Below are 24,823 nucleotides of genomic sequence, written 5' to 3' on the forward strand. Positions count from 1 at the left end.
CAGCTGCCGCCGACACCCGCTCCCGGCTCCGTTCCCGTTCCTGCTGCCCGGTTCCCGCTCCTGTTCCCATTTTCCCATTCCTTTTCCCGGTTCCCGTTCCCATTTTACCGCTCCCATTGCCCCGTTCCCGTTCCTTTTCCCGGGTCCCGTTCCTTTTCCCGGTTCCCGTTCCCATTTTCCCGTTCCTTTTCCCGGTTCCCGTTCCCGGTTCCGTTCCCATTTTCCCGTTCCCATTTTCCCGTTCCCGTTCCTTTTCCCGTTCCCCGTTCCCATTTTCCCGTTCCCATTTTCCCGTTCCCCGCCCCGTCCCCATGGCCCCGCCCCTGCCGGAAGGGGCGGCCCCCCGCGCGCACGTGACGCTGACGTCACGCGAAGGGCCGCGCGGGGCGGGGGGGGATCGGCCGCTGGGCGCGCGCTCGCTCATTTCCCGGCGCGACCATGGGGGCAGCGGCTGCCGAGGCGAACCGGACGCTCTTCGTGGGGAACCTGGACCCCAAGGTCACCGAGGAGCTCATCTTCGAGCTCTTCCACCAGGTACCGCCCGGCGGCCGCGCTGTGTGTGCCGGGGGAGGGCGCGGCGGGGGGGCCGCGGCCGCCATGGCCGGCGGGGCTACGGCGGCCGCCGCGGGACAGGGTTCGGCGGGGCGCGCGTGCCCGGCGGCGGCCGCTGCCTGCCGGTGTTTGCTCAACGCTTTCGCCCCCGGTGCCAGGCGGGCCCCGTGATCACCGTGAAGATCCCGAAGGACCGGGATGGACGGCCCAAGCAGTTCGCCTTCGTCAATTTCAAGCACGAGGAGTCGGTGCCGTACGGGCTGCGGCTGCTCAACGGGATCAAGCTGTACGGGCGGCCCATGCGCATCCAGTTCCGATCAGGTACCGGAGCACCTTCCCCCGCGCTCTGGAGGGAGCGGGAGCTGCTGGCAGCCGCCCTAGCCTGCAGCAGAATCATGGTTATCCGGGTGACCTGCAGGAGGCTCTCAGCAGGCTGTGCCTCATCTGCCGGCTCTGCTCCCCTCACGCCCTCCTGTCCCGGTGCTTCCAGCAGAGCCCCTCTGTCCCTCGCGGCCGGTGGGACCCCTTGGCCGAGCCTTCTCTGTGGGCTTTTGTTGGTTATTCCTGCAGCACCTCTAAGATCCGTTCTAAATTATCACAGGAGCAGCAAAAATTGTGTCTGATAGTGGTTAAATGAGGCACATTGGCTGCAGTATCTCTGCCCTTTGTGGTGGGAATTAAGACAATTGCAGTGCTTTATTTTGGTAAGTGGACCATATGCTTTTGCAGATCCCTGAAACCTGAGAGCCAATCAAATACGGGGAAACTTGAGAGCCAATTCAAAACGTGTTGATTTTCTGCAAGTCCACTTCACACCTGATTTCCTTAACTGCTGTTTGTGGGTCTCCTGAAATATTTGTCTCTCCCCAGGGAGCAGCCACGCAGCCCAGGACATCAATCCATCCTGTTCCCAGCTGGGAGCTCCTGGCACCAACCCTCCTGGGATGCTTCACCCAGCATCCCACTGCAGCAGGTACGAGCGTGGCCAGCACAGGAGTGTGGAATGGACAGACACTCCACACTTGGGTGCACTTGGGTGTTTCCTTCCTGTGGAGGGAGCACCAGTGGGGTGCAGCAGCTGTGTGTTTAAGGCTGACCCTCCTGCTCTGTTTGCAGGTACGACAGGGTTCCAGACGGCGTGGGCGCCCCGGGGTTCCCGTCGAGCCTGCAGAGACACGCGGTGGTACGTGCACACACTCGGGCACAGCTGCTGGGGGAGCGCTGAGCTGGCAGCTCCACGGGACTGGAAGCTCCTGGGGCAGAGGGGGCCAGCTGGGAGGGCTCTGGCTGACGTGGAGGTCCTGGTGTTTGGCTCAGCGAGCGATCAAAGCGAGCAGCCCCGTCCCTCTTTCCCTTGCAGATGAACAGCGCGGCTCGGCAGCAGCCCCACTTCGGGGGCAAGTACGAGCCTGGCTTCGCCCCTCCCGCCTACCCGCACTCGTTCCACGCCGTGCCGGGCTCCCCGGGGCCGCGGCGCGCCGAGGGGCCGCGCAAGGGCCGGCTGGGCGCCCACCCCTACGCCCCCGACGGCCGCCACCCGGGCCGCGAGCGCTTCGGGGACTGCGGCCCCGAGTACGGCCGCGGCAAGCGCGACGAGTACGGCTTCGAGGAGAGGGGCCACGAGGCCGAGCACCACTACCGGGGCCGCGAGGAGCACCACGACGACAGGCACCGCGACGGCTGGAGCTACGAGTACCGCCGGGACAGCTACAGGGAGGCCAAGTGGCACTCGGCGCGGCACTGACGGACTCGAGGGCAAAGCCAACGTCGCCTGTTTCTCGCCGAGTACATGTATAAACCCCCCTGTCCCGGCCAAAAAGCACCCACAGTGAAGTCACCTTTTAGTGTTTGTAAAAAATACCAGCAGTGCAGTCCTGCCAAACTCTGGTCTCAGTATTAAATGTGTTAACGCACACTTCAGGGCTTTTCACGGGGTAAGGAAGCCATGGTGAAGTCTTGGAGAAACCACCACTCTGTCCTTGTGTCACAGATAAGTGCTGTTAGTATTTTTTTAGGAGAAAGGAACATCTGTGTCAGATGGGTCTGGTGTGTTAAGCAGAGTTGAGGTGGGACAGATGCTGCCTGGCGTCTGTAGCGTTCCTCATGTTGTTTTTGTACAGTCACAGAATCACGGATTGGTCTGGGTTGTAGGTACCTCACTCCAGCCCCCTGCCAGGGGCAGGGACACCTTCCACCAGACCAGGCTGCTCAGAGCCCCCTCCAGCCTGGCCTCGAACGCTTTTACTGACAGAGCATCCACAGTTTCCATGGGTTACTTGTTACAGTGCCTAAGCACCCTCACAGTAAAGAGTTTTTTCCTAATATGTAATCCAAACCTGCTCTCTTTCAATATGAACCTATTCCCTGGCGGGGGGCGCGGGGAGGGAGCGGACGGGACGGGGGGCGCGGGGCCCGGGGCGCGCTGACGCTGCCGCTCGCCCCTGGCAGATGACGGGCCTGGACGTGGAGAAGGACCAGATCCTGGAGATGGCGTGTCTGATCACCGACTGCGACCTCAACGTGCTGGCCGAGGTGAGCCGCGCGGGACCCCGGGGCGCTGCCGGGGGACGTGGAACAAAGTAACGCCGGGCGGTCCCGGCTCCGGGCTCCGCCGCTCCGCACCGGGAGCGGCCGCGGCAGCGGGGGCTGCGCCGCGGCGCTCGGCGTGCCCCCGGGCTGGCCCTGCTCCCTGCTCCGCTCGGGCTCCGCGCCCAACTTTACCTGCTTCTAAACTTTTCCTCCCCATCACCTTTATGTTTCCTGTCCCCGACAGGGCCCGAACCTGATTATCAACCAGCCCGACGAGCTGCTGGAGAGCATGTCCGAGTGGTGCAAGGAGCACCACGGCAAGGTAAAACCCTTCTGGGCCTGGGCCGCGATGGAGGGACGGGTGAATCCGAGCTGCAGGATGTGTAAATCCGAGTGATCGGCTGCAGGACTGTAAATCTGAGTGATCAGCTGCAGGACTGTAATTCTGAGTGATCAGCTGTAGTAGGTATAATTCTGAATGATCAGCTGCTGGACTAATTCTGAGTGATCAGCTGTAGTAGGTATAATTCTGAGTGATCAGCTGCTGGACTAATTCTGAGTGATCAGCTGCAGTACGACCTGAGCAGGAACAAATCCTGAGCAATTCGCAGCCACACAGACGGGTTCAAAGACAGGAGACAGTATCTGTCTTATTTTGTACTGAGGAGCCTGTGTGGAATGCTTTGCCCAAGGTGTCACAAGCCATCTGTGGCACAGTTCAGACTGCACTCAGGGATCTTTAGCCTTCAGCTTCCAGCTTGCCTGAAGCAGCCTGTGCTTTGCAGCCTGGTTTCTGCTAAGTTATAAGAGTGCTGGAAGCTGCTTCCTGCTTTGGGAGCAGGAGGCATCAGCACAGCAGCAGCAGTGGGACTCCCCTGGGAGGGCTGGAGCAGGCAGGGGGGCAGAATGGGATCTGTCTCTCAGGGATGTGCCACTGGCTCGCATCTCCCAGGGCAGGGGCTCAGCCTCCTCTGTCCCACTGGGAGGCTGGGAATTGGGGTTTGGTTCCTTGGTCCTCTCACAGAGCTGCTGGCCACCTCCTGCCTCTGTGGGAGCCCTGGTGTAGGCTGGGTTGGGGTCAAATTCTGACAGCTCCTCCTGCTGAAGTCTTGCATAAAATAATTCAGAATAATTCCATAATCAGGGGAAGGGGGAGATGAAGCTTGAAAGCCTGAGTAAGAACAGGTGCAGGATCGGTGCAGAACACTCCAGAGCCAGTCAAAGGCAGATTTCTTCCTGTGGACTCTGGTGCATGTGGGATTAAACAGGCCTGTAAACACTGGGTTTTTGCCTGTTCCCTCAGTGCTGTAAGCCTTGTGGATTTTTTCACTGAAAGCTTCACTTTTGCAGCAAGAGATTATTTTTAGTTCTTTGGGCCACCAAAGAAAGGTTCCTCCTTGCCAGCAGCAAGAGAGCAAATGGATTTTCCAGTCTGTGATGATGAATTGAAATTCAAGTTAGTTTTCAATTAAGGGCTGAAGTTTTAAGACATCCATAACCCCCCCTCCTTCCCCTTCAGCATCTTGCTCTCCCTGGGAAGAATTAGCAAGAGTTTGGGAGATGAATATTAATTTAGTGTGATGGGTGCTTCTCCCTGCCCCAGCCGAGGATTCCAGCTCGGCTTCAGTTCGGGAGTGAACTGGAGATGGTAGCACGTGTCCTTGCTGCTCCTGAGGAGCTACTTATTTTTAATTGACTAAGAGAAGAGAAGCAATTAGAATATAGATGAAAATGCTGCCACATAATGAATTTTTTAACCACCACTTGGATCTGTCAAGTAGATTTTTGCTGCACAGTCGTGGAAATATATAGCGTAGCCAGATGGAAATAAATCACTGAGAACACTTGGAGAGGATTTGACATTTAGCTATTGAAAAAAAAAAAAAAAAGGGGGAGGAACTTTCCTGATTTATAGGAATCTTGATAAACCCTGAAGGCAGGATCCTGTTTATTTGTGTTCACTGGTAGCTGCTGCTCCCTGCTGGGGAGGTGAGTGCCTCTCCTGGATCAGGGATATGAAGGGATGCAGCGCTCTCCTGGCTCAAGGATGTGCAGGTGGATAAACAACGCCTCACATCTTGGTAACTGAAAAGAACTCTGAGCAAAGAAATCAAAAAAAAGGGAAGAAGAAAGTCCCAAACCACACAGGAAGGTCAGTGCTGTCAGGACTATTTTCCTGCCTTGGTTTTGGAGGTCCCTTGGGAGAGTGAAGGCTGGGGGTGCCCCAGAGAACTGAGAATCAGAGTTCAGGAGGCACTGGGGAAGCAGCAGCCCTCCGAGGGCTGCCCTTTCACTGCAGAGTTAAACATTTACCTGAGAACTGGAGCATTCCTGGCAGTGTCTGTGACAGGGTGTTTCTGATTTATGACTTGGCTCTTTTTTGCAGTCTGGCCTTACTAAGGCTGTGAAGGAGAGTAAAATCTCGCTGCAGCAGGCGGAGTACGAGTTCCTGTCCTTCGTGCGGCAGCAGACACCCCCAGGGCTCTGTCCTCTTGCAGGTGAGCATCTTCTTTCTGCACTACAGCACATCCTCAGACACCCCCAGGGCTCTGTCCTCTCGCAGGTGAGCATCTTCTTCACTACAGCACATCCTCCTCCATCCAGCATTCCAGTGGGATGCCAACACCCCCTGGCACACAGCAGGGATGGGTTCCTGTTCTGTGCTGTGCCTTTTCCTCCCTGGCTATCCAACCAAAGGCCAAGTAAGGATCTTCCAGGTGTCCTGTTACCCAGAACTGCTTTCAGAATTTCATATATGGTCCTGGGACAGGTGCTGAGTGAAATGAATACCAATGGCCACTTTCACTTGGTGAAAAACCCAGTGTTGGCATAATTCTGTGATATTTATCTGTGTGACACAAATTGTGAAAAACCCAGTGTTGGCATAATTCTGTGATATTTATCTGTGTGACACAAATTGTGGGAGTAGTAACTGAGGAATTACTAGAGGTATTAGTATTAAACGCCGTGTGATCCTGCAATGAAAATCTGACAAACCTTTACAATCATATTTGCTAGAAAATGGGATAAATGAGCTGCTTGTGAATGGCTTTTCTCTCCCTGTGATCTCTCCCAGCTCGCTCTGCCTGCTGCTCCTTTCCATGTTGCTCTGTAGCGTCTTTGAAGAAACATCCTGTTTGTGTCTTTGTAGGTAACTCTGTTCATGCAGATAAGAAATTCCTTGACAAATACATGCCGCAGTTCATGAGGCACCTTCATTACAGGATCATTGATGTGAGCACTGTCAAGGAACTTTGCAGGTAAGTGTTCTCCCAGTGAAGTGTTTGACAGGTACCCCCGGGTTGCCCATTTGTGGTGCTGGGGCTCTGCAGGTCAGGCAGGGGGACTCGCAGGGCTGTGGCTTCTCTGGGTGTCACTGAAAGCAGGGTTCCTTCACCGAGTGTAACAAACCCACAGCAGCCACCAGACCTGGCTCTGAATCCCAGTTTTCTTTCTAAGTGGCAATTTTTCTGCTCCCAGGCGCTGGTATCCAGAGGAATACGAGTTTGCACCAAAGAAGGCGGCTTCTCACAGGTGAGCTTTGTGCCTCTGTCACTGGCAGAGCAGGGCTTGTCCTGCAGAGATCCCTGCTCTTCCTCAGCAGCAAATGGGGCTCCCTGTGAATTCCAGCATCCTGTGGCTGATGCAGGTGGGGATGGCTTCTGCAGCCTGTCAGATGTTTGAACTCTCCTGTCCAAAGCACATAGGGAAAAGGATTATTAAAATCCAGAGAACCAGAAGTTTCCTCAGCCCATCCAATTCACTCTGCTCTTCAAAGTGCATGTTTGTTGACCATGCAAACAGTCACTTAATGGGGGTTATCTGCCCTTTTTTTGGGCAGATGTGGTCACAGAAACACAAAAATTGAACTGTGAAGCGGGTGGAGGGGGTGAGAGTCCTGCTCCTGCCTATTTCCCAAGCTTGGAATGTGCCAGAGAGGCAGCAGGAAGGAGCCAGGGAGCCTCTGTGCCTCCGCTCTGATGAGCCCGTGCTGGGCAGGAGGGAGGCTCTGGTACACACAGAGGAGGAGGAGGAGGAGGAGGGCTGGCTGTCACAGAGGTCCTGGCTGAAGCTGTGGTTGATGTGGAGGGAGCTGAGCCCTGATCTGCCCTGGCTGAGGTGGGCAGCTCTCTGGAGCCCTGGGCAGCTCTCTGGAGCCCTGTCCCTTCCCTTCCCTCGGGCTGAGCTGTTTCTGACAGCCCATGCTGTAGACCCTGCTGGTTTCCAGCAGCTGTGTCCCAGGCTGACAGAAGCTAATAAACCATGAGTTACTTCCTGGCACCTTGGCACCACTGGACTTTTATTGCTTCCCTGAGACAATGAGTGTTATTTTCATGTCTGACAGATGCACCTTCCATGTGCATCAGTTTGCTTTCCTGCAGCCTGGAAGTTTTCAGCGGCATTAGGATGTGGGGATGTACCCAGGCTCTTTGAAACCCTCCTTAATTCTCTTTCAGAGCACTTGATGACATCAGGGAAAGCATCAAAGAACTCCAGTTCTACAGAGACCACATCTTCAAGAGGAAAACGGATGAGAAGAAAAGGAAACTGATTGAGAACGGGGAAAGTGACAAAGCTGCCAGCTGATCTCCCCTCCCGCCACACCAGCCCCTAGCACACACTAGATTGCGTCTCCTGGTTTTTTTTTGTTTGCCAGTCTCTTGGGAAGCTGCACCCTGGGTTACCTTGTTTCTTACCAGCTGTTCAATGCAGACAGAAGCCTGAGTTGCTGCTGCTTTTCAGTTTGGGCAGGGAATCGGCGCGCGGGGCCTCGGAGCGCCCGGCTCCGGGTGTTCCAGGTGAACCACGCTGTTCGAGACTCCTTGCGCCTGGTTGTAGGTGCAGTCTTTCACGACACAATAAAACAGGTCAGTTGAAAGGTGGTGGTTCTGGACAGCCTTTCTTTGGTGCTCCCCACGCTGCTGCCAGGTGAACTGCTGCTCCTGGGCTGTCCTGGAGCGGGAGCTGCCGGCCCATAAAGCAGAGGGTGTAATGGAGCGCGGGGCGTGCAGCTCCCAGGCTTGTTTTTATTATGGGCATTAATAATAACGGCCATCCAGGGCTGCTCAGTCCTGCTGATTGTTGGAACACCTGCTCTGCCAGCCCTGGGAATGATTGTTATTGCAGAGAGGCCGTTAAAATGGTTAATGGGGCAAATAAATGAGTCTGTGAAATGTCTCTCTCCTCTGTCACCAACTCCCAGGTAAGCTGGCGATTCCAGAGAGGTTTGTTTTCTGTGTGGGCAGGCTTGGAGCAGGGCAGAGCTGAGGGACATCCCTGCACAGGGTTATCCTGCACAGCCAGCACCTGCAGAGATGCCTGGGTGCATCCCTGTGGAGCTGCTGTCCCCAGGCACCGTGTTGGAGCTGGGGACACACAGTTCACCCTTGTCCCAGCAGCTCCCCACACCCACATCACGGCCATGTGCCACCAGAATTCACTTTGTCTTTCATTTCCATCTTGTTAGTTTTCCCCTCTTCCTCTGACTTCTTTCTGCCCTACTTCTCCTGCTTTTCATATTTTATTCCTTGTTAAAACGCTTTTGTTTTTCTTGAAACATTTTTTAAGCAAAATATGCCACCTGCGTTTATACATTTTTAAATACTGTTTATTCTTGCTTCTGAAGTAACGGTGCCGTACGGAGGATTTTTATCTCGTCTCCCTGTGTTATGCAATAGCACTCGTGGTTTTCTGTGCTGGCATCATTTGAGGTTCCAATTTAGTACAAATTCGTCACGCACTTGGCAGAGCACAGATAAACCCCACCAAAGCAGGTGTTTTTTTGGGCTGGAAACAAAGTTCCCTCCTGCAGCAGGAGCTGGGGAGGGGGAACAGCAAGGACCCCCTGGCTTCACACCATTCCCTTCTGTGGGAGCACTTAGACCAGTTGTTTCCATGCTCTGAAAGCTCCACCAGCATCACACAGGCATGGAGGTTCCAGATTTAGGGATGCAAATGACTCTTTTTGGACGTGGCAGTTAAAAGAATTCCTCAAAGGCAAACACAAAGCGTGCCGGGGAGCTCTCGGCTCCACCCGTTACTGCCTGTGGATGTCTCCCGGATCGAGGTGTTTACAGCACTTTGAACCTGCGGCTGCACCAGGGGCTTGTGCTCCCGTTTGAGCAGCAGTCCCCACAGCTCCAGTCGCTGCCAGCATGGAGAGTTTCCCGTGTGGAAACTCCTTCCTGACATGAGCCATTTGAGCCTCCCACGACGGCAAAAAGAGCAACCAGTTATCCCTCCCTCCTTCCCTTCCTCCCTCCTTCGTCTTTTCTCTGCCCTTCCCTGCCCCTCTCATCCTCTCCATCAATCCACACTGCACTATTTGGGTGCAAACCACAGAAATCATGAAAAAGATCAGCTCATGCTACACTTCTGCCCAACCTCAGTGCGGCCTGCTCCCATTCCCTATTTTTAGAGGAATCCTCCTGCTCCCAGGCACAGCTGCTGGCTCCTCCACAATGGGCCAGAGGAACTTCTGCCCTCTGGCAGCTGCAGCACAGACAGCACCGACCTTATGAAGGCAGGGGATGAAAGAGAGACCCTCAAGCAACATTCCCCCGGTCCGTTGGGGCTGAGCTGGATGCTGGAGGGGCAGGGATGTGCTGGGGACACTGCTCAGCCCCCCTGGCACCGCTGCCAGTGCTGCCCGCGGGCCCTGGGAGCCGCCGGCTGCAGCTGCATCGGCTCAAGGTCGGCTGCAGAGAGCCCGGAATAGAAAACCTTCAGACACGATTTTTGTCTCTTTTTTTTTTTCCTCCCACTGCCGCTGATGATACCCTTTTACTGGAATAACTCTCTCCTGCTGACAGATAAGCTTTTAGGGTAGTGAAATCTCTGTGACACTTTAAGTGCCCTAAATGACAAAACAAGGATGTGCAAGATTACCCCGCGACTACTCCGTAAAACACAACTTGTCAGAAGTTGCCACAGCCACCCAGGACAGGGCACCCCCGGCCCCAGGACCGTCCTTGCAGCCGGACAGTGAGCAGAGGAAAGAGAGGGAGAGGGGCAAAGCAGGGGTTAGTGTGAGCAAGAGCCTCCCAGGCCACGGGACGGGGGTCCCTCTGGAACCAGGGACTTGTCTCTCTGCCGCCTCCCCGCTGATGGATGGGATCCAAACGGCCGTGAACTGCCGGGTGTGCAGAGATGTTTTATCCCCGCGCCGCAGGAGCCGCGGGCAGCGGCGCGGTGCCACGCGCGGGGCACGGGCTGCCCGGCAAGTGCCAAGGCAGGGAGAGGGGGCACCCAGCGAGATCCATTCCCCAGCAGCGGCGAGAGGAGCACAGATGGGTGTGATAATGGTGTGGCAGGGCCCAGCAGGCCCCGTGTTTTGGAAAAGAAAACAATTATCTGGAGAGTCAAGCGGCACCTACTGACCCCTCAGCTCTGGCCACTGCGGGCAGGTTACAGACTGCAAATCCTTCTGCTTTCCTAAGGCCAGGCTCAAAACCCCCTTTCCTGGGAAATCTGGGGGCAATTGGGGTTCAAAAAGCCACACAGCCTACGTGAGGGCACAGCTGGGGAAACTGCCCAGCACCTTCCCCAGACAGCGCTCTCCTGCACTGCACTTGCAAGGGAATAAAACTGGTGTCTGCTCCCGACCCAGCAGACAAGACCGGAGGGAGGATCACGCTCTCCAAACTTTGCAGAAGGGAAATGAAGCAGAGAGATGAAGTGACCTCCTTAAGGTCGCATGGGGAATTTGCAGCAGAGCCAAGAACTCAGCTGAGATCTCCAGGGTCCTCATCTACTTCTTCCACTGTAAGATATTCCTTCCACTTTCCCTCCAGCCAAGTTAAAAATAAGACTGAGTTTGATGTTCCTTTGGCTGCAACGTGACTCCAGTGCAGCATGAGCTGCCAGGGCTGCAGCACCGAAGGGTCTGCCTGGCTCCCTGCAGTGCCCAGTCTTTTGGGGATGGCTGCATGCATGGGGATATATTTGTATGCATATATATATTAGTTATGTGGCACTTTCTGCCTCATAATTAAATGGAACCTCTTCATAGGCCCCTTTGAAGCAAATCTCTGTCGGTTCAGAGAAACTTTCATCGCCAGCCAGCGCTCTGCAGTGCTTGTTCTCATTGTTCCTGCCAGCCAGAATAAAACTCCTCACAGGACAGAGAAGGTGGCTCTGGATCCCCAGTGCCATCACACAGGCAAAGCCCAGCCCTTTCTTGGAGGGGAAATGCCTGCAGCGGTACCTGCAGCGAGCCCTCGGCCGTGCCCTGAGGGCTGGCAGCAGCGTGGAAGGCTGCCCTGCTGTCCTCACTGTTGGCTCTGGATTCTGCATCCCCTCAATGTCCCCACGAGTCCTCCAACCTGTTGCACGCTCCCATTTTCCGTGCTCTGCTCACCAGCACCCCTGACGGGAGCTGCTGTTTGCAGCAGGGAGCCCCGGGGGCAGGGGGATGCTCCCCCCAGGTGGATCTGCAATGCCCTCGCCTTTCCCTGCGCGAGTTTTGACGCTCAACCCGCTGCTCGTTAACAGCCCAAAAAACACTCCCAGCCCGTTCTCGTGGGCTGCCCTTCCCCGGCGGCATCGCTGCTGTTGCTGCGGTTGGTCTTGTGGTGGCTCCCAAACACAGCGAGCGGCGGAGCTGCGAGCGGCGGAGCGGGAGGGAGCGCGGGATGGAGCCAGGGCTGGGTGGGAACTGCACAGAGCCCACGGGTCTCCTTCCCTTGGCAGCTGTGGTTTGACTCCTCGAGCAGCCAGAGGGAGGTCTGGAAAGAGTACAAGCTACCTCGATCCCTTGTTTCCACGGGGAAGAAGTTTCCTGCAGGAATTAGATTGTTCTGTGTTTCCAGAGGGGGAAACACAGGACAGGAGTGTCCAGGGCAGCAGTGTCCAGGGCATGAATGTCCAGGGCAGCAGTGTCCAGGCAGGAATGTCCAGGCAGCAGTGTCCAGCAGCAGTGCTCAGGCAGCAGTGTCCAGGCCAGCAGTGCCCAGGGCAGGAATGTCAAGGGCAGGAGTGTCCAGGGCAGCAGTGTCCAGGGCAGGAGTGTCCAGGCAGGAATGTCCAGGGCAGGAGTGTCCAGCAGCAGTGTCCAGCAGCAGTGTCCAGGGCAGGAGTGTCCAGCAGCAGTGTCCAGGGCAGCAGTGTCCAGGGCAGCAGTGTCCAGCAGCAGTGTCCAGGGCAGGAGTGTCCAGCAGCAGTGTCCAGGCAGCAGTGCAGTTTGGGATGGTGGTTCTGGTCTGTGAGCTCTGCAGAGGACAGGCTGGCTGGGCCCAGGGGAAGGGGCAGCTGAGGGGCTCCACAGCCCCTGGAGAAAAGCACCCCACAGGGAATCCTCTCCCCAGCCCAGGCTCACCAGCAGCCGGGACAGGATCCGGGCCAGCCTGGGATCAGCAGAGCAGACAGACCAGGGCTAAATCCCCTGGTCAGAACAAACAGTGATGAGGGAAGGAAAGGAGGGGAGTGCAATCCTGGCATGAAAGGCTGCATGGCTCCAAGCAGGAGTGCTGCATGCACTGCATGCACCGTGCAGAGAGGATCCTGCTCTCCTGGTTCTGGCCACACCATGTCCCAGCTCACTGCAATGGATCCGCTGTCATGGCAGGCAGCAAAAATAAGAACAATATGTTCCGGGACAATTATTTCCCTTTCCAGAGGGACAAAGTGACTTGTCTTGAGGTCTTTTCCGTGTCCTCTGCTGTGTGCCCTAATTGCCCCAAGATGCTCTACCTGGAGAGAGCCTTAATACATAATTATATACCATTAGCAATGAGAATAACATGACAACTGCTTTGGATAATCACGGCGAGCACTGTTCCTGCCAGTCTCCTAGCTACCACAGCACACACGTATTGGGCTCAATTTGTACAAGAGGGCATTTTGGAAGAATTATCTGAAGCTGGAAATAAGAACAGCAGACACACAGTCCTGGTTTCACGGGACTCAGATGGAAACCAATGGGGAAATTCACTGCAAAGGCAAATCAACTAGTAGGACTTTTAATTTTTTAAGCCCACTCTAATTAAGAGCAGAGGTAGCGTAGCCCAGAGGAAACCTTCAGAAGATTGCAGATGCTCTCTGCCTGGAGATCGTGTGATATCTGGTGTTGATTTAAAGACTCTGGGAAGCTGCACTGCCATCCCTAGGTAAACTGTTCCCATGTTTTATGACCATGCTGCTAAGAATTTGTCCATATTTCTTGCCTGAATTTGTCTTACTTTCATTCCTAACCGCAGAGGATCATTTTGCCTTTCCCTGTCCCTCTGCCCAGCCACACGCCATCAGGATTTCCCTCTTCCTGGGCAGGCATGGCACTGTCAGCACTCCCTCAGCCAATCCTGCCAGCACACCTCATGCCTTTGCTTCTCTTCTTCCTGTTTTCCAGAGCTGTGTATCCCCATTTTCTAGAAATCACCCTTACAACTCCAGTGTGCAAACCCCCACTTAATTGCTGTGGGGACATGCCCACGTCTTTCTTCTCAAACTAAAATAATTCTTCTTGCCTGAAGCACCAAAGCAGCTCCTGGCTCCCACCTCACCCTCCCCCAGGACCCCCTGCTTTGTCCTCCCCAGAGCAGGAGCAGGTTTTAACCCCCCACGACAGCAAGAATGGTGCCATCACACTGCCCTGGGACGTTTGGAGGCTGCTGTTCACCGCGGCGCTGCTGTGTGCTGCAGGGCTGGCTGCTCCCCCGGGGGATGCTGCAGGAGCAGGAACAGAGCCCAGGGCACTGAGCTGCCCCATCTCCCCCGTGCCCAGGGCGTGGTCCAGCCTGGCCCTCGTGCCCTGCAGGATGTCACTCGCTCCCTCACGCTGCCCCAGCTTTTCCCTCTGACGTGTTTTTCAGCCTGAAGGACAGCACTGTCAACCTGTCCCTGGGGAGTGAAGAAAAGCAAACGGGAACCTTCGGAGGTGCTCCGAGTGCCAAGGACAAGGCTGGCTGCTGCCAAGGTCACAGGCAGGAGGATATTCATCTTCATTCCTCACCATCACCGTGCAGCCTTAGCTGGGGAGAATCGAGCTGCTTCCGGCTGCACGTGTTTAAAGGATGAGGGAGCACAGGATGGTTCAAGAGGAGATTGCTTCATAAGACAATGGCTGAGCTGATAATGCCAGCTAAAGTCGGGCCGCTGGGGACCTCTTACAATTTTAAGATCCAATCAACTTTAAAATATTACTGTCTCAGGCAGGCGACAAGTCTTGGAGCAGAAAACAAGTGATCCTGTTTTATTTACGGAGGAAAGGATGTTCTCCCTGTCCTCACCCACATACTGAAATATTAATGGTGTTTGTCTGCGTAGCTGTGTTAACATCACATTTCCAGAGCTCAATCTATAAAAGCTCTGCTTAAAACACTTAATGCCATGATGCTGGCTGCCCGGGAGAGGAGGACAGCAGGGGTGCAGAGGGCAGGGGCAGCAAGGACATGAAGAAATGCCTCAGGGAGAGGCTGCAGTCAGGAGGGTCTGTATCTTAATCCCCCTCTCTTCCCAGTGAAAGCACCTTCCTGGTGGCCACATGTCACTGCTCTGGAGCAGCTCATCCAGCACCAGCAGATGCCCAGCCTTTTGAGGAGACCTTGACCTTGGGTTAGAAACTCTGACATTTTCAGGTGCATCTGACCTCCTTCACCCCTGGTAGCTGCAATTACACAAATTCCTGCAAGGTTCAAGCCTCGCCTGCAGGAACTGAGCGTGGCAGCAGCAGCCATGCTGTGTGTCTGGGCTGGCCGTGCTGCAGTCCTGCACACTCCCTACCTGCTGGGATGCTGGCAGAGGGCCTGGGAGCTCTTGCAGCCTGGCTGCTGCTGCCTGGGAAGCGCTGGCACGACACATCATCACTCTGCCTTAGCCTGCGGCCACAGCGGGACGGCCGCAGCGAGGACTGCATTACACATGTTATCATAAACACAAAAGCAGCAACTACCACAGATTCTTAATAAAAATGTGTCTCTGGCGCCCGTGCAGGGCGCGAGTTAAGCATTGTACCATCGAGCAATTTGCAGCGCCTGCACATGCGGTCGTGCAAACGTCCCCAGAGTGCCCCATGGAAAAGTCAATAACATCAATAAAATCAACAACAAATAAAAGCAGCCTGGCTCAGCAGCAAGCTCTATTCACAGGGAACACCTCAGCGACCTTTTGAACAGGTTTAGTGTGAGAAGCATCCCCACGTGCGGGGAGGACGGGCGCTCTCCTCCCTGAGAGCAGCTCTGTGACAAGTACTGTCCAAGGACAGGAGGCAGGCATCGCCCTGGGCCCACTCTCTGCAGCACAGCAACCTTCAGATGGCCAGCAGTGCCCTGCCTTCTGCATGTCACCGAGCATGCCTGGCACCTCTAACAGCACCCAGTCATCCCAGGGGTCTCCAGGAGCTATCATGATAGAAGCAATAGGTAAGAGCCACTTTTGCAAACTACTGCCCTTTGCTGGGATATAAAAGACCTCTCCCAAAACTCTTATCCTCTCCTGTGTTGTCTGACACTGCCCTCCTCTTCCCACCTCCCAGGACCTGTGCTCTAAGTCATGCGCCTTCTTTTATTATGTGCCCATTCATCCATCCCTGAAATTCACATTCCTCTTCCTTTATGAAGAATTAACTTGTTGAAGCTGATTTATGAAGACTGGCAGGCACCTGTGCTGCAGCAGGGCTCTAATACGTTCATCATGAAGTCCTGTAGTTATTCCTAAAAGAGCTCATGTTAATGCCTCACATTAAAATTCATACTTTATTTTTACATAACTAGATGACTCTCTGCAATCTTTAAGATATGCCCTTCAGAACCTGGATTTCTTTTTTTTTTTTTCAATTTCTTTTTCTGTGAGGGATTGAAGCTGTGTGGTGACAGCTTCTCATAAACACGGGGTGGCAGTGGTGCAGGGTGGCAGGTCGCGTGCTTGCTGCATGTTGTGTGCCTCAGGTCTGACTGGCAGCGAGGACTCGCCGAGGTGCATCCTCCGTCAAGCACAACTCGCTTCTGTTAGCGCAGCAGCACAGCCATTTTCCTTAGGAACATAACCTTTCCCGAATCTGCTTTCACTAGCAGGAGCCAGCTTGCACTGGGAAAGCAGCGGGCTGAGCTCTGCACTCTTCTGGAAGGGCCTTCAATACGCGAGGGGCGAGCGGGGCGCGCGGGGGAGCAGCTCCCAGGGAGCCCTTGGTGTGAACCGGTTTGCGGAGGAAGCGGTGGGCATGAAAGGAGAACTGCAGGGGGCAAAGGCCTGAATTGTTTGGTGGGAACATTTCTCTCCCCTTTCAATCCAGTGCGTTTCAATCCCTGGTAGAAACAAACCTACTGGAACCCACTGAATTTGGCACAGGTTCAGCTCAAAATAGAATTGCCCTCAAAACGCAGGCGGCCAAACTCAAGCCCAGCCTCGCATCCCCCATTTTCCTGACGTGATTCCCTTTGGATGTCAAACACAGCTGAGGGACGAGCAAGGACCCTCGGCATCGTGGGGACGGGGGCTGCTGGCAGCTCCACAGGCTCTCCCCCTGCCCACGCAGCTCAGAGCCAGCCCTGCGGGAAGGCGTTGGCGGGAACAAAGCGCCGCGAGCGAACACCCGGCTCCGGCATTCCGCTGCGGATCATAATTGACCACTGAAAGCCTGAGCTACAGTTCTAATTTGATAGCGCTGTAATAAATTGTGTTTCTTGCTCTCAGTTGCAGAGAGAGAAAGAAAAGGAGTGGGAAAGTTAATCTGGATTTTTTTTTCACACCACTGCAGCAGAAAAGCCTCGTCCCTTGTTATTGTTTATGTTCAGAGCAGACTGCTGTGTTGGAAACACACATGGATGATCCCTGCCCCAAAGAAGGTCTGTCCTCAGCCAGGCAGAGCAGAGGCCATCTGTGGCATGGTTGTGGCACAACTTTTGGCTTTCTCTGAGGGATGTGGGGCTTGGAGGAGCTGAGCAGTCAGGATGGCTCCGAGCAGGAGGGGCCACGCTAAGTGTGCCACTGGCATTGGCCATTGTCCAGGCCATCAGGGACTGAGTGGATATCTTAATCCTGCTCCCACCCTGGATCTGATCCAAGACAGACTGAAGTCAGTGGAAATCTTCCCATTCCTGCCCTGGGCTTTCAGCCAGACGGGCAGTGGCGTATGGAGTTCCCGGGACACGAGACAGAAAGACAGACGGAAAGCCCCAGCAGAGCTGCTGTGTGGCTTCTGTGTGAATGCACAAGCAGGTTTTGCTGCAAAGAGGACATGAAGCCCTTAATAGGACTGCCACTGCCCAGTGGGGAGCACTGGAAAACTTTCCCTCGGGATCCTGGCATTACTCAGCACAGCAAGTTCCTCTGAGCACCCTTGGCAGTGTGCCCCTGACCCACATCCCATCTGTCCAGAGGCGTCACCCAGCTCAGCACTGTGGGACAGGACAAGCCACAACCCCACAGCGCCCACAGCACTGCCAGGACAGCTCTGCTCTCGCCTATTTATGTGTTTTTGGGGGCGGTACAGAAGATGACAGCTCATAAACTGCCTGCCAGCGCCCTCCCTTCCCCGTGTCCTTTGAAGCGCTGCTTTGAACCCGCTCTGTTTATTGTGTGCCGCAAAGCTCACGCCTTTGCGACTGACATAAATTATAGAGCAGGAGTAGAGAGAGAAGGAGGAAGATAATGCAAAATGCCCTCCCAAGTAACTTTGCTAATTAAACCAGCTCTGAAGCCTTCCCAAACACCCCCATGTTATGACAAGATGAACAGCACATTCCAGTGAAACTATTAAATTTATATTGTGTAGGTAAAGTTCAAATGAGACCATTGCTGGTTGATAGCTGAAAATGAGCCAGCATGTGCCCAGGGGGCGAGAAGCCATTGGCATCTTGGCTTGTACCAGCAATATTGTGCCATCAGGACCAGGACAGTGACTGTAACCGTGTGCTCAGCCCTGGTGAGGCCATGCCTTGAATGCTGGGGTCAGTTTGGACCTCTCAGGACAAGAAAGACACTGCGGTGCTGGAGTGTGTCCAGAAAGGGCAGTGGAGCTGGGAACACGGTTAGTGGGGACATTGCAGTGCTGGGTTAATGGTTAGACTCAATCTTAAACATCATGTACAACCCAAATGATTCTCTGAGTCTATGATTTACTTCCCGTTACCCTCATGCCAAAGGGAGCAATCCTTTGGGACATCCTCAAGGAAGAGGGATCCCTCTGAGCCCGGGTCGTGTCTCCTGCTCTCTCCAAGACACCCACAGCACAGAGCAAACACAGCCCTGCTGGGCTTCTTCCTGGGTTACAGCAACAACACCGAGGCTTCAGGCTGTGCCAGCACAGCCTGTGAAATGGGAACTCACTATCCTAACAAGAATAATATTCCTTGCAGAGGTTCACGCGCTGCTGCAATTGAGTTATGAAACACCACGAGGATCAGGTGGACTTTGCAGGAGCTGCTCTTCTCCTGGAGCACTTTTTCATTGTCTTTAGCTAAAATAACCTTTCAGAAAGCAGGAGCAGCATCCTCCTCCCCCTCAGCCCTCCAGTCACTGTCCTTCGCTGAACATTGATTTTTGCAATGCTCCTCATTTTTCCTGCTCTGGAAATGAATATGACTATATATTTCTGCAGAGATGGTAGGGCAAAGGCAGAGATGTCTGCATGACCATGAGGTCAAACTGGCCCAGCTTTTGGGAGTCCTTAGAAGAGGCTTCAGCTGCCCCATCTCAGGCACTTTAAATTCAAGACACTGACAGCTGAAAAAGCAATGCTGGAGGAGAAGGAGTCTGACCCTGTGCCAAGGAGCAATACCTGAGGAGCCCCGGTGGGGTGACAGTGACTTGCCCCCGTTAACTCATCATTTGTGGGTGATAATATTGCATTGATGGGTGGCCATCATTTTCCATTGTACCACTAATTAGCCACCAGGCCCCTGGAGCTTTCTGGCTATTTTAAATCACCATTCCCTCTAAGCAAACAGCAGATAGAAGCAACTCCCATTCCCTCAATAAGGCACGGCCAGAGCTTTCACTCAAAGGAGGAATCTGAGCCTGAGCTGGGGCCGCTGTGGGAGGCTCAGGAAGTTTGGACACGGGTGTGGTGTCGGCGTGGTACCGTGCACACCGAGATAACCCCGCTCGGCCTGAGAACAACGCTGGGAAGAAGAGACTCTGGACAAAAACAAAAGGCAACTTTTGGCTGCAGGTCTGCGTCCCGCAGTCCCGGAGCGCACGGCGAGTTCTGCTGGGGAAGCACTTCCATCCAGCTGCTGCACTGACAGGTGCAGGAGGGCTGGAAAGGCCTTGGGTGGAGCTCTGCGTGTTTACCACTGTTTATCCTTTGTGTTTTCCTGAAAGGCTCTGGGTACTGAACAGTCCTTGTGCAAGGGGGAGTGCACACATGAGAAAGCAGATTTCTCCCAAAACCATAACAGTGAAAAAAAATAATAGAGATTACAGATGCATTATCACTGGATGAGGGCTCACACTAAACAGTTATCTATAACTATACAGTGATTTAATTCCAGACCCAAACGACGCACTGACAAATTTCACGGCCCAGTTCCTATTCTGGAGCCACCCCCCTGCTCGCCGAAGCTCATTTTCTGGGGGAGGTTTTGGAGGAAATCGAGTTCTTCCCCCTCAGATCTCCCCGGGAAGCGCTCACGCGATGCAATTGCTCACTCGCAGCATCCCCGACACAGAAGTACAAACAGCGACATTTCCCAATATCAAACGGGGAGCGGAGGGGAGCTGCTAAGATCAAGCTCTGCTCTGATCTAACTTGCATCTTGCCAGTTTAAAATCTTAATTGAAATGCTACTTGAAAGCCTCCTGAGCGCAAGGAGGGAAGATAAACCCAGGCAGTCGGCCTGAATGCCAAAGCACGGGGAAGGAAAGCCAAAGTGCTGTTTTTTTCTGAAAATATCATTTTGAGCAGCCTGTCGCTGGCAGAGGTATGACATGTTCCTTCTCCAGAGAGGGACAGGAGAGAGAGGAAAATCATCTTTCAATCTCAGTGTAAGTAGCAAGTGTCAGCTGGGCAGCAGTGCCTCGTCTGCCTGCTGCCTCCCTGGGAAGTTTGGGAAGAGGGAGGGGAAGAAGGGAAGAAGAAGGGAAGGGAAGCACAGCTGGGCCTGCAGGTCTGTCTGCCCACAGCAGCCCCTGGAAGCCCTGCTGTTCAGCCAGGCAGCTCTTCCCTGTGGGACAGAGCGTGGGGGGAAACCCCCAAACTGGTCAGAAACCGACTAGCTGTTCATTACACTCTGCGACATCTGCTACTTGTGACTATTTGTTTTAGTATTTTCATTTTATACTTCAGAACACTGATTTTTTGTTGTCTGGAGCCACAGAAACACCTTGAGAAAGAGCTGTTGCTCAACAGCAGTAGCAGAGGAGCTGTGACCGGAGCACTGCAGCACAGCAAGGACCACTCCAAGGCTACGGCAGCCGATATTTCTGCAATGGTTCTGTGATGTTTCAGCGATATTTCTGCGATGGTTCAGCGATGGTTCAGTGATGGTTCAGCGATGTTACCGCGATAGTTCAGCAATGGTTCAGCGATATTTCAGTGATGGTTTCAGAGATAAGTTCAGCGATATTTCTGCGATGGTTCAGCGACGGTTCAGCGATATTTCTGCGATATTTATTTCAGTGATGGTTCAGCGATATTTCAGCGATAGTTCAGCAATGGTTCAGCGATATTTCAGCGATGGTTCAGCGATGTTTCTGCGATGGTTCAGCGATATTTCAGCGATAGTTCAGCAACAGTTCAGCGATATTTCAGTGATGGTTCAGCGATGTTTCTGCGATATTTCAGCAACGGTTCAGCGATATTTTTCCGGTATTTCTGCAGTATTTCAGCAATGGTTCTGTGGCCAAGGAGCCGCGCACTTCCCCGGCCGCGTGCGCGGGCAGAGAACCTTGCTCAGGGCACCAGCATTTAGAAGAAAATGGTTTTCTTTCATCTGTCCAAGTAAATCTCTTTCGAACACTTGTGAGCCTGATTGCTGCCAATTTCCGCTGCTGAATGCAGCCATTCGGAGGGAAGGCATTAGGACTAAGAGATACTCATAACATTTCAAATGAAGCAGTTTTTTCCTTTTTTTTTCCCCCACCCCACCTCGGGCTGTGTCTCTTTTCACCGTTTGGGTATTCATTCTTTGAGAACAAGAGATATTTCTCCGCTTGAGCCCTCTCCTATGCAGTCCCTGCCCAGACACAAGTAACTTCTGCTTGGAGGGACGAGTCCCCTTTGCAGCTGGGTGCCATATAGATATATAAAATTATATAATATATAACTATGTAAATATATATATTTATATAAATATATAAAAATATAACTATATATTTATATATCAATATATAACTATAGAATCACAGGGTGGTTTGGCTGAGAAGGACCTTAAAGCTCATCTCATTCCACTCCCTGCCACAGCAGGGACACCTTCCACTGTCCCAGGTTTCTCCAAGCCCCAATGTCCAACCTGGCCTTGGACCCTCCAGGGATGGGGCAGCCACAGCTGCTCTGGGCAATCACCTGGTGCCCATGCTGTGGGATGAGCCCAGGACATGGGGGTTTCTGGGCTGTGCACATGTCCAGCTCCTGTCCAGCCTCTCATCCAGCAGCTCACCCAAGTTTTTCTTGGCAGGACTGCTCTCCATCCCTTCATTCCTAGGTTGTATGGATACCAGCAGGTTGCCCTGGCCCCAGTGCAGCATCAGCCTTGTTAAACCTCATGAGATTCCCATGGGCTACTGCTTGATTATACACTGTTCGGTACTTTATATACTGTAATATATGTATTGAGAGAGAGAGAGAGAGAGCAGAGGACTTGGAGCATCTCCCAGTGGTGCTGTGCAGAGCCGCAGCCGCTCGGGGTGTGTACCAGCGCCAGGCTACAACCATTTTCCACTCATCATTCCGTGCCTGAATATTGCCACACATATGTTATGAAAAATTACCCGCTGCTCAGAGAGCTCCGAGATACAATAAGATTCACATCAACATTAATGAACCCCTGTCTCTCTTGCGAGAGAAAGCTAATGTAATAACAGCGTTATATTCGGCAAACAAATGCTTGAGACAATTTTTTTAAAGCACCAGACAGTAAACAGGACTGAAAATATCCTCATGAATTACAAGAGTCTAAAATCCTCTACTGAGAAATTAATTTAATAGCAGTAAATACTAGAACAATTTCCCCCATGTGAAAAGGCACCGCCACTTTCAGTTAAAAAGCTCCATTTAAGCAGCACGCGGGCACCCGCCAGGGCAGGGAAACGTATTTCATCACCTAATGGTCCTTTGGAAAAGGCTTTGTCCCTCCTGCGCTGGCACTTGGTGATGGATGTGTCTTCCCCCGTGAAAAGATCAGGGAAAGGAAGAAGGAGAACAAGCTGGAGAGACTCAGAAGGAGAAAACCACCCAAATAACCTAACAATTCAGGAACAAGCTCGGGTTCAGGGAAATTCTTAAAGTTTAGCCTCCCTGACCACAAACCAGACATTTCCGGGCAGCTCCCACGTTCATCTGCTGCAGAAGGAAGGGAACGTGGCACCAGGGCTGGTAACTCCCGTTGATTTTTGGATGAGGCTCCATACCCTGGAGGGGCCTGGTCTCTGAGCAGCAGCATCTGCCCAGATCGCCGATCAGCGCCGGCCTCCTCCGGCCGTAATGAGGTCTGGGAGCGGCTGGAGGAGCCGGCGCCGGCCTTTGGGGAGCAAACGGGCTTTGAAAGGAATTATGGTAATCAGAGTAGCCTTCTCCCCCCATCTGTTCAGCTGTTATTCCGGGCAAAATTAATAGGTCCAAGGATAGATCCGATCATAATGACAATCTGGTCTGCGCAGCAGGAGGTTTTATAAAGGAGCCGAACTGCGGCTCATTGAAAACACTTAAAGTAATTAGTTACAGGGCTACTCGCTTTCTTTCCTTTTAATAGTAATAACGGTTATTAATGTTTACAAATTACAGCGCCTTGCTGCAAATGAAAGAATGGCTGGAGCGGTTTTCCGGGGAAAACGAGCGCTCCGAAATTCAGCCTGCGCGCTCCCTTGGAGACGGAGCCTCTGCCCCAGCCCACGGTGCCACCGGAGCTGGGCTCCCTCTGCCAGGCCCTGGGCATGCCGTGACCAAGCACTCACAAATACCAGCTGGTTCCGAGCCCAAACAGGGGTTTGGCACCGAGAGGTGACCGTGTGGCCACCCCCTGCCAGCAGGCACCAGGGAAGGCAGGGAGAGAATTGCTCTGATGATAAATATGTAGGAGAAGCTCAAATCAACCTGAACTTTGGGAAAGAAGAAAGATAATTAAAATATAAATAGACATGTTTGTTTCAAAGATTGATGGCAAGCACTCGATTCAGCCTGAAGATTAATCAGGGAACTATAATTATGCCTTTGCACAAAAATCCCTGTTAAGCCCCCTCCCTGCCCCAAACCGCAGGGGAAGGAGGTGGGTGATGCTGCCAAACTGCAATGAGGCTGAAGGACAGTCCCCCAGCATGGGAACACTGACATGCAGGGGCTGGCACCTTTGCTTGACTCCACAGGTTTGACAGCAGCTTCCCTCATCTCCCCAGAAATGCTTCATTTTCACACTGGGAAACTCCAGTGTGGGATTTCCTTCCATCTCTGTCCCCCCTCACAGCACCAAAGCCATTTGTGGGGACGCGAGGTGTCACCCCAGCAAGAAGACATTTTCTCCATTCTTCTCCTTTCCTTGCAGCCCCTGCAGATCCTCCAAGGACATTCCAAGTTGTAATTACGATGCTGAATGTGGTTGCCCAAGCTGGTATGGCCGGCTCGTCAGGCGGGGGTGCTGCTCAGTGAAGCTTCCCCGTCACCCCAGCACAGCCCGGGGCTCTGGGGCTGTAGCACCACGAGCCCCACACTCCTCACACAGGGCTCACACCGGCAGGCCAGGGCAGAGATTGATTTGTGGGGAGCTGCGCCCGCGTGTCTCAAGCCGCGTGTGACGAGCGCGAAGATTTGTTTGACATCTTTTCCACGCAAGGTCAAGCTGTACTCTGCCGCTGCTGACTCAGGCAGGGCGCTGCTGTGGAGCTCCTGGAGGGTGGGCTGCTGTCTCAGCATGCCCAGCCGCCAGAGACACTCCTTCCCTCTGTGCCAGCTCCAGCTGTGCCACAGCAGCCCAGCTGATCCCGCAGGTGGGCACCTTGGCAGCAATGCAGGGAGTGCTCCATGCACTGCTGCTGCCACCAGCACCCTCTCCTCCTGTTCAGTGCTTCCCCCTGGTATTTGGTCACCCAGCTGCGTCTGCTCAGAACTGGGGGAGCTTTCCATCCTTTGGAGCAAGCCATCAGAGCACTGTGTGCCAAATGGAAACGCAAGGAGAGGAAATTCTGTGCAAGAGGCAAATGTCTGAATGGCCTTCAAGTCGCTGTGTGTTAGTGGTTCTCACTCTGAGGCTGCTTTGCTGCCCCAGGCTGTGCATCAGACTCTGGCCCCACGGGTCTCTCATTTACTGGCAGGTCCAAGGTCCCAAGGGAGCTCCCCATCACAAGGCAAAGCACGTTCTCAGCTCCTTGCATGTGCCAGCTGGGAGATGGGGCTCTGCTCTTCACATTATTTACTTTTTATAGACAAAGCTGTGACCCTGGACTCCTTTTTAAAGCTTATCTATCATGTACTTCTCTCCTCTCCCTCCCAGCATCCTGCTGAGAGGAGGATGGTGTGTGTGGAGGGATGCAGGATTTATTCTGCAGCATCCTGAGGATGGAGCTAGCACCCAGCAATCCCCCTGCCCTTCCCTGTGCAGGCAGCAGTGGGACCAAGGTCCCCACACCCCTCTCTAGAGAATGCAGGAGATGAGCAAAC

At 53.7% G+C, this 24,823-nt stretch overlaps 2 protein-coding genes across 2 annotated transcripts; both read left to right on the forward strand.

The window, feature by feature from the left end:
* The first annotated feature begins 351 nt into the window (after nt 1-351).
* On the forward strand, nt 352-2,876 carry RBM7 (RNA binding motif protein 7). The gene is made up of 5 exons (XM_041458150.1): nt 352-534; nt 711-873; nt 1,423-1,525; nt 1,669-1,735; nt 1,913-2,876. The coding sequence occupies exons 1-5, from the start codon at nt 439-441 to the stop codon at nt 2,294-2,296; spliced, it is 813 nt and encodes a 270-aa protein (XP_041314084.1). The 5' UTR covers nt 352-438; the 3' UTR covers nt 2,297-2,876.
* A 51-nt stretch (nt 2,877-2,927) lies between these two features.
* Nucleotides 2,928-7,960, forward strand: REXO2 (RNA exonuclease 2). The gene is made up of 6 exons (XM_041458151.1): nt 2,928-3,084; nt 3,326-3,403; nt 5,468-5,579; nt 6,233-6,341; nt 6,562-6,615; nt 7,539-7,960. Exons 1-6 carry the CDS (start codon nt 3,001-3,003, stop codon nt 7,666-7,668), a joined length of 567 nt encoding a protein of 188 aa, XP_041314085.1. The 5' UTR covers nt 2,928-3,000; the 3' UTR covers nt 7,669-7,960.
* The last annotated feature ends 16,863 nt before the right edge of the window (nt 7,961-24,823 follow it).

Source organism: Pyrgilauda ruficollis, unplaced genomic scaffold, assembly GCF_017590135.1.
Source record: "Pyrgilauda ruficollis isolate IOZ18807 unplaced genomic scaffold, ASM1759013v1 scaffold126, whole genome shotgun sequence".
Classification (NCBI taxonomy): domain Eukaryota; kingdom Metazoa; phylum Chordata; class Aves; order Passeriformes; family Passeridae; genus Pyrgilauda; species Pyrgilauda ruficollis.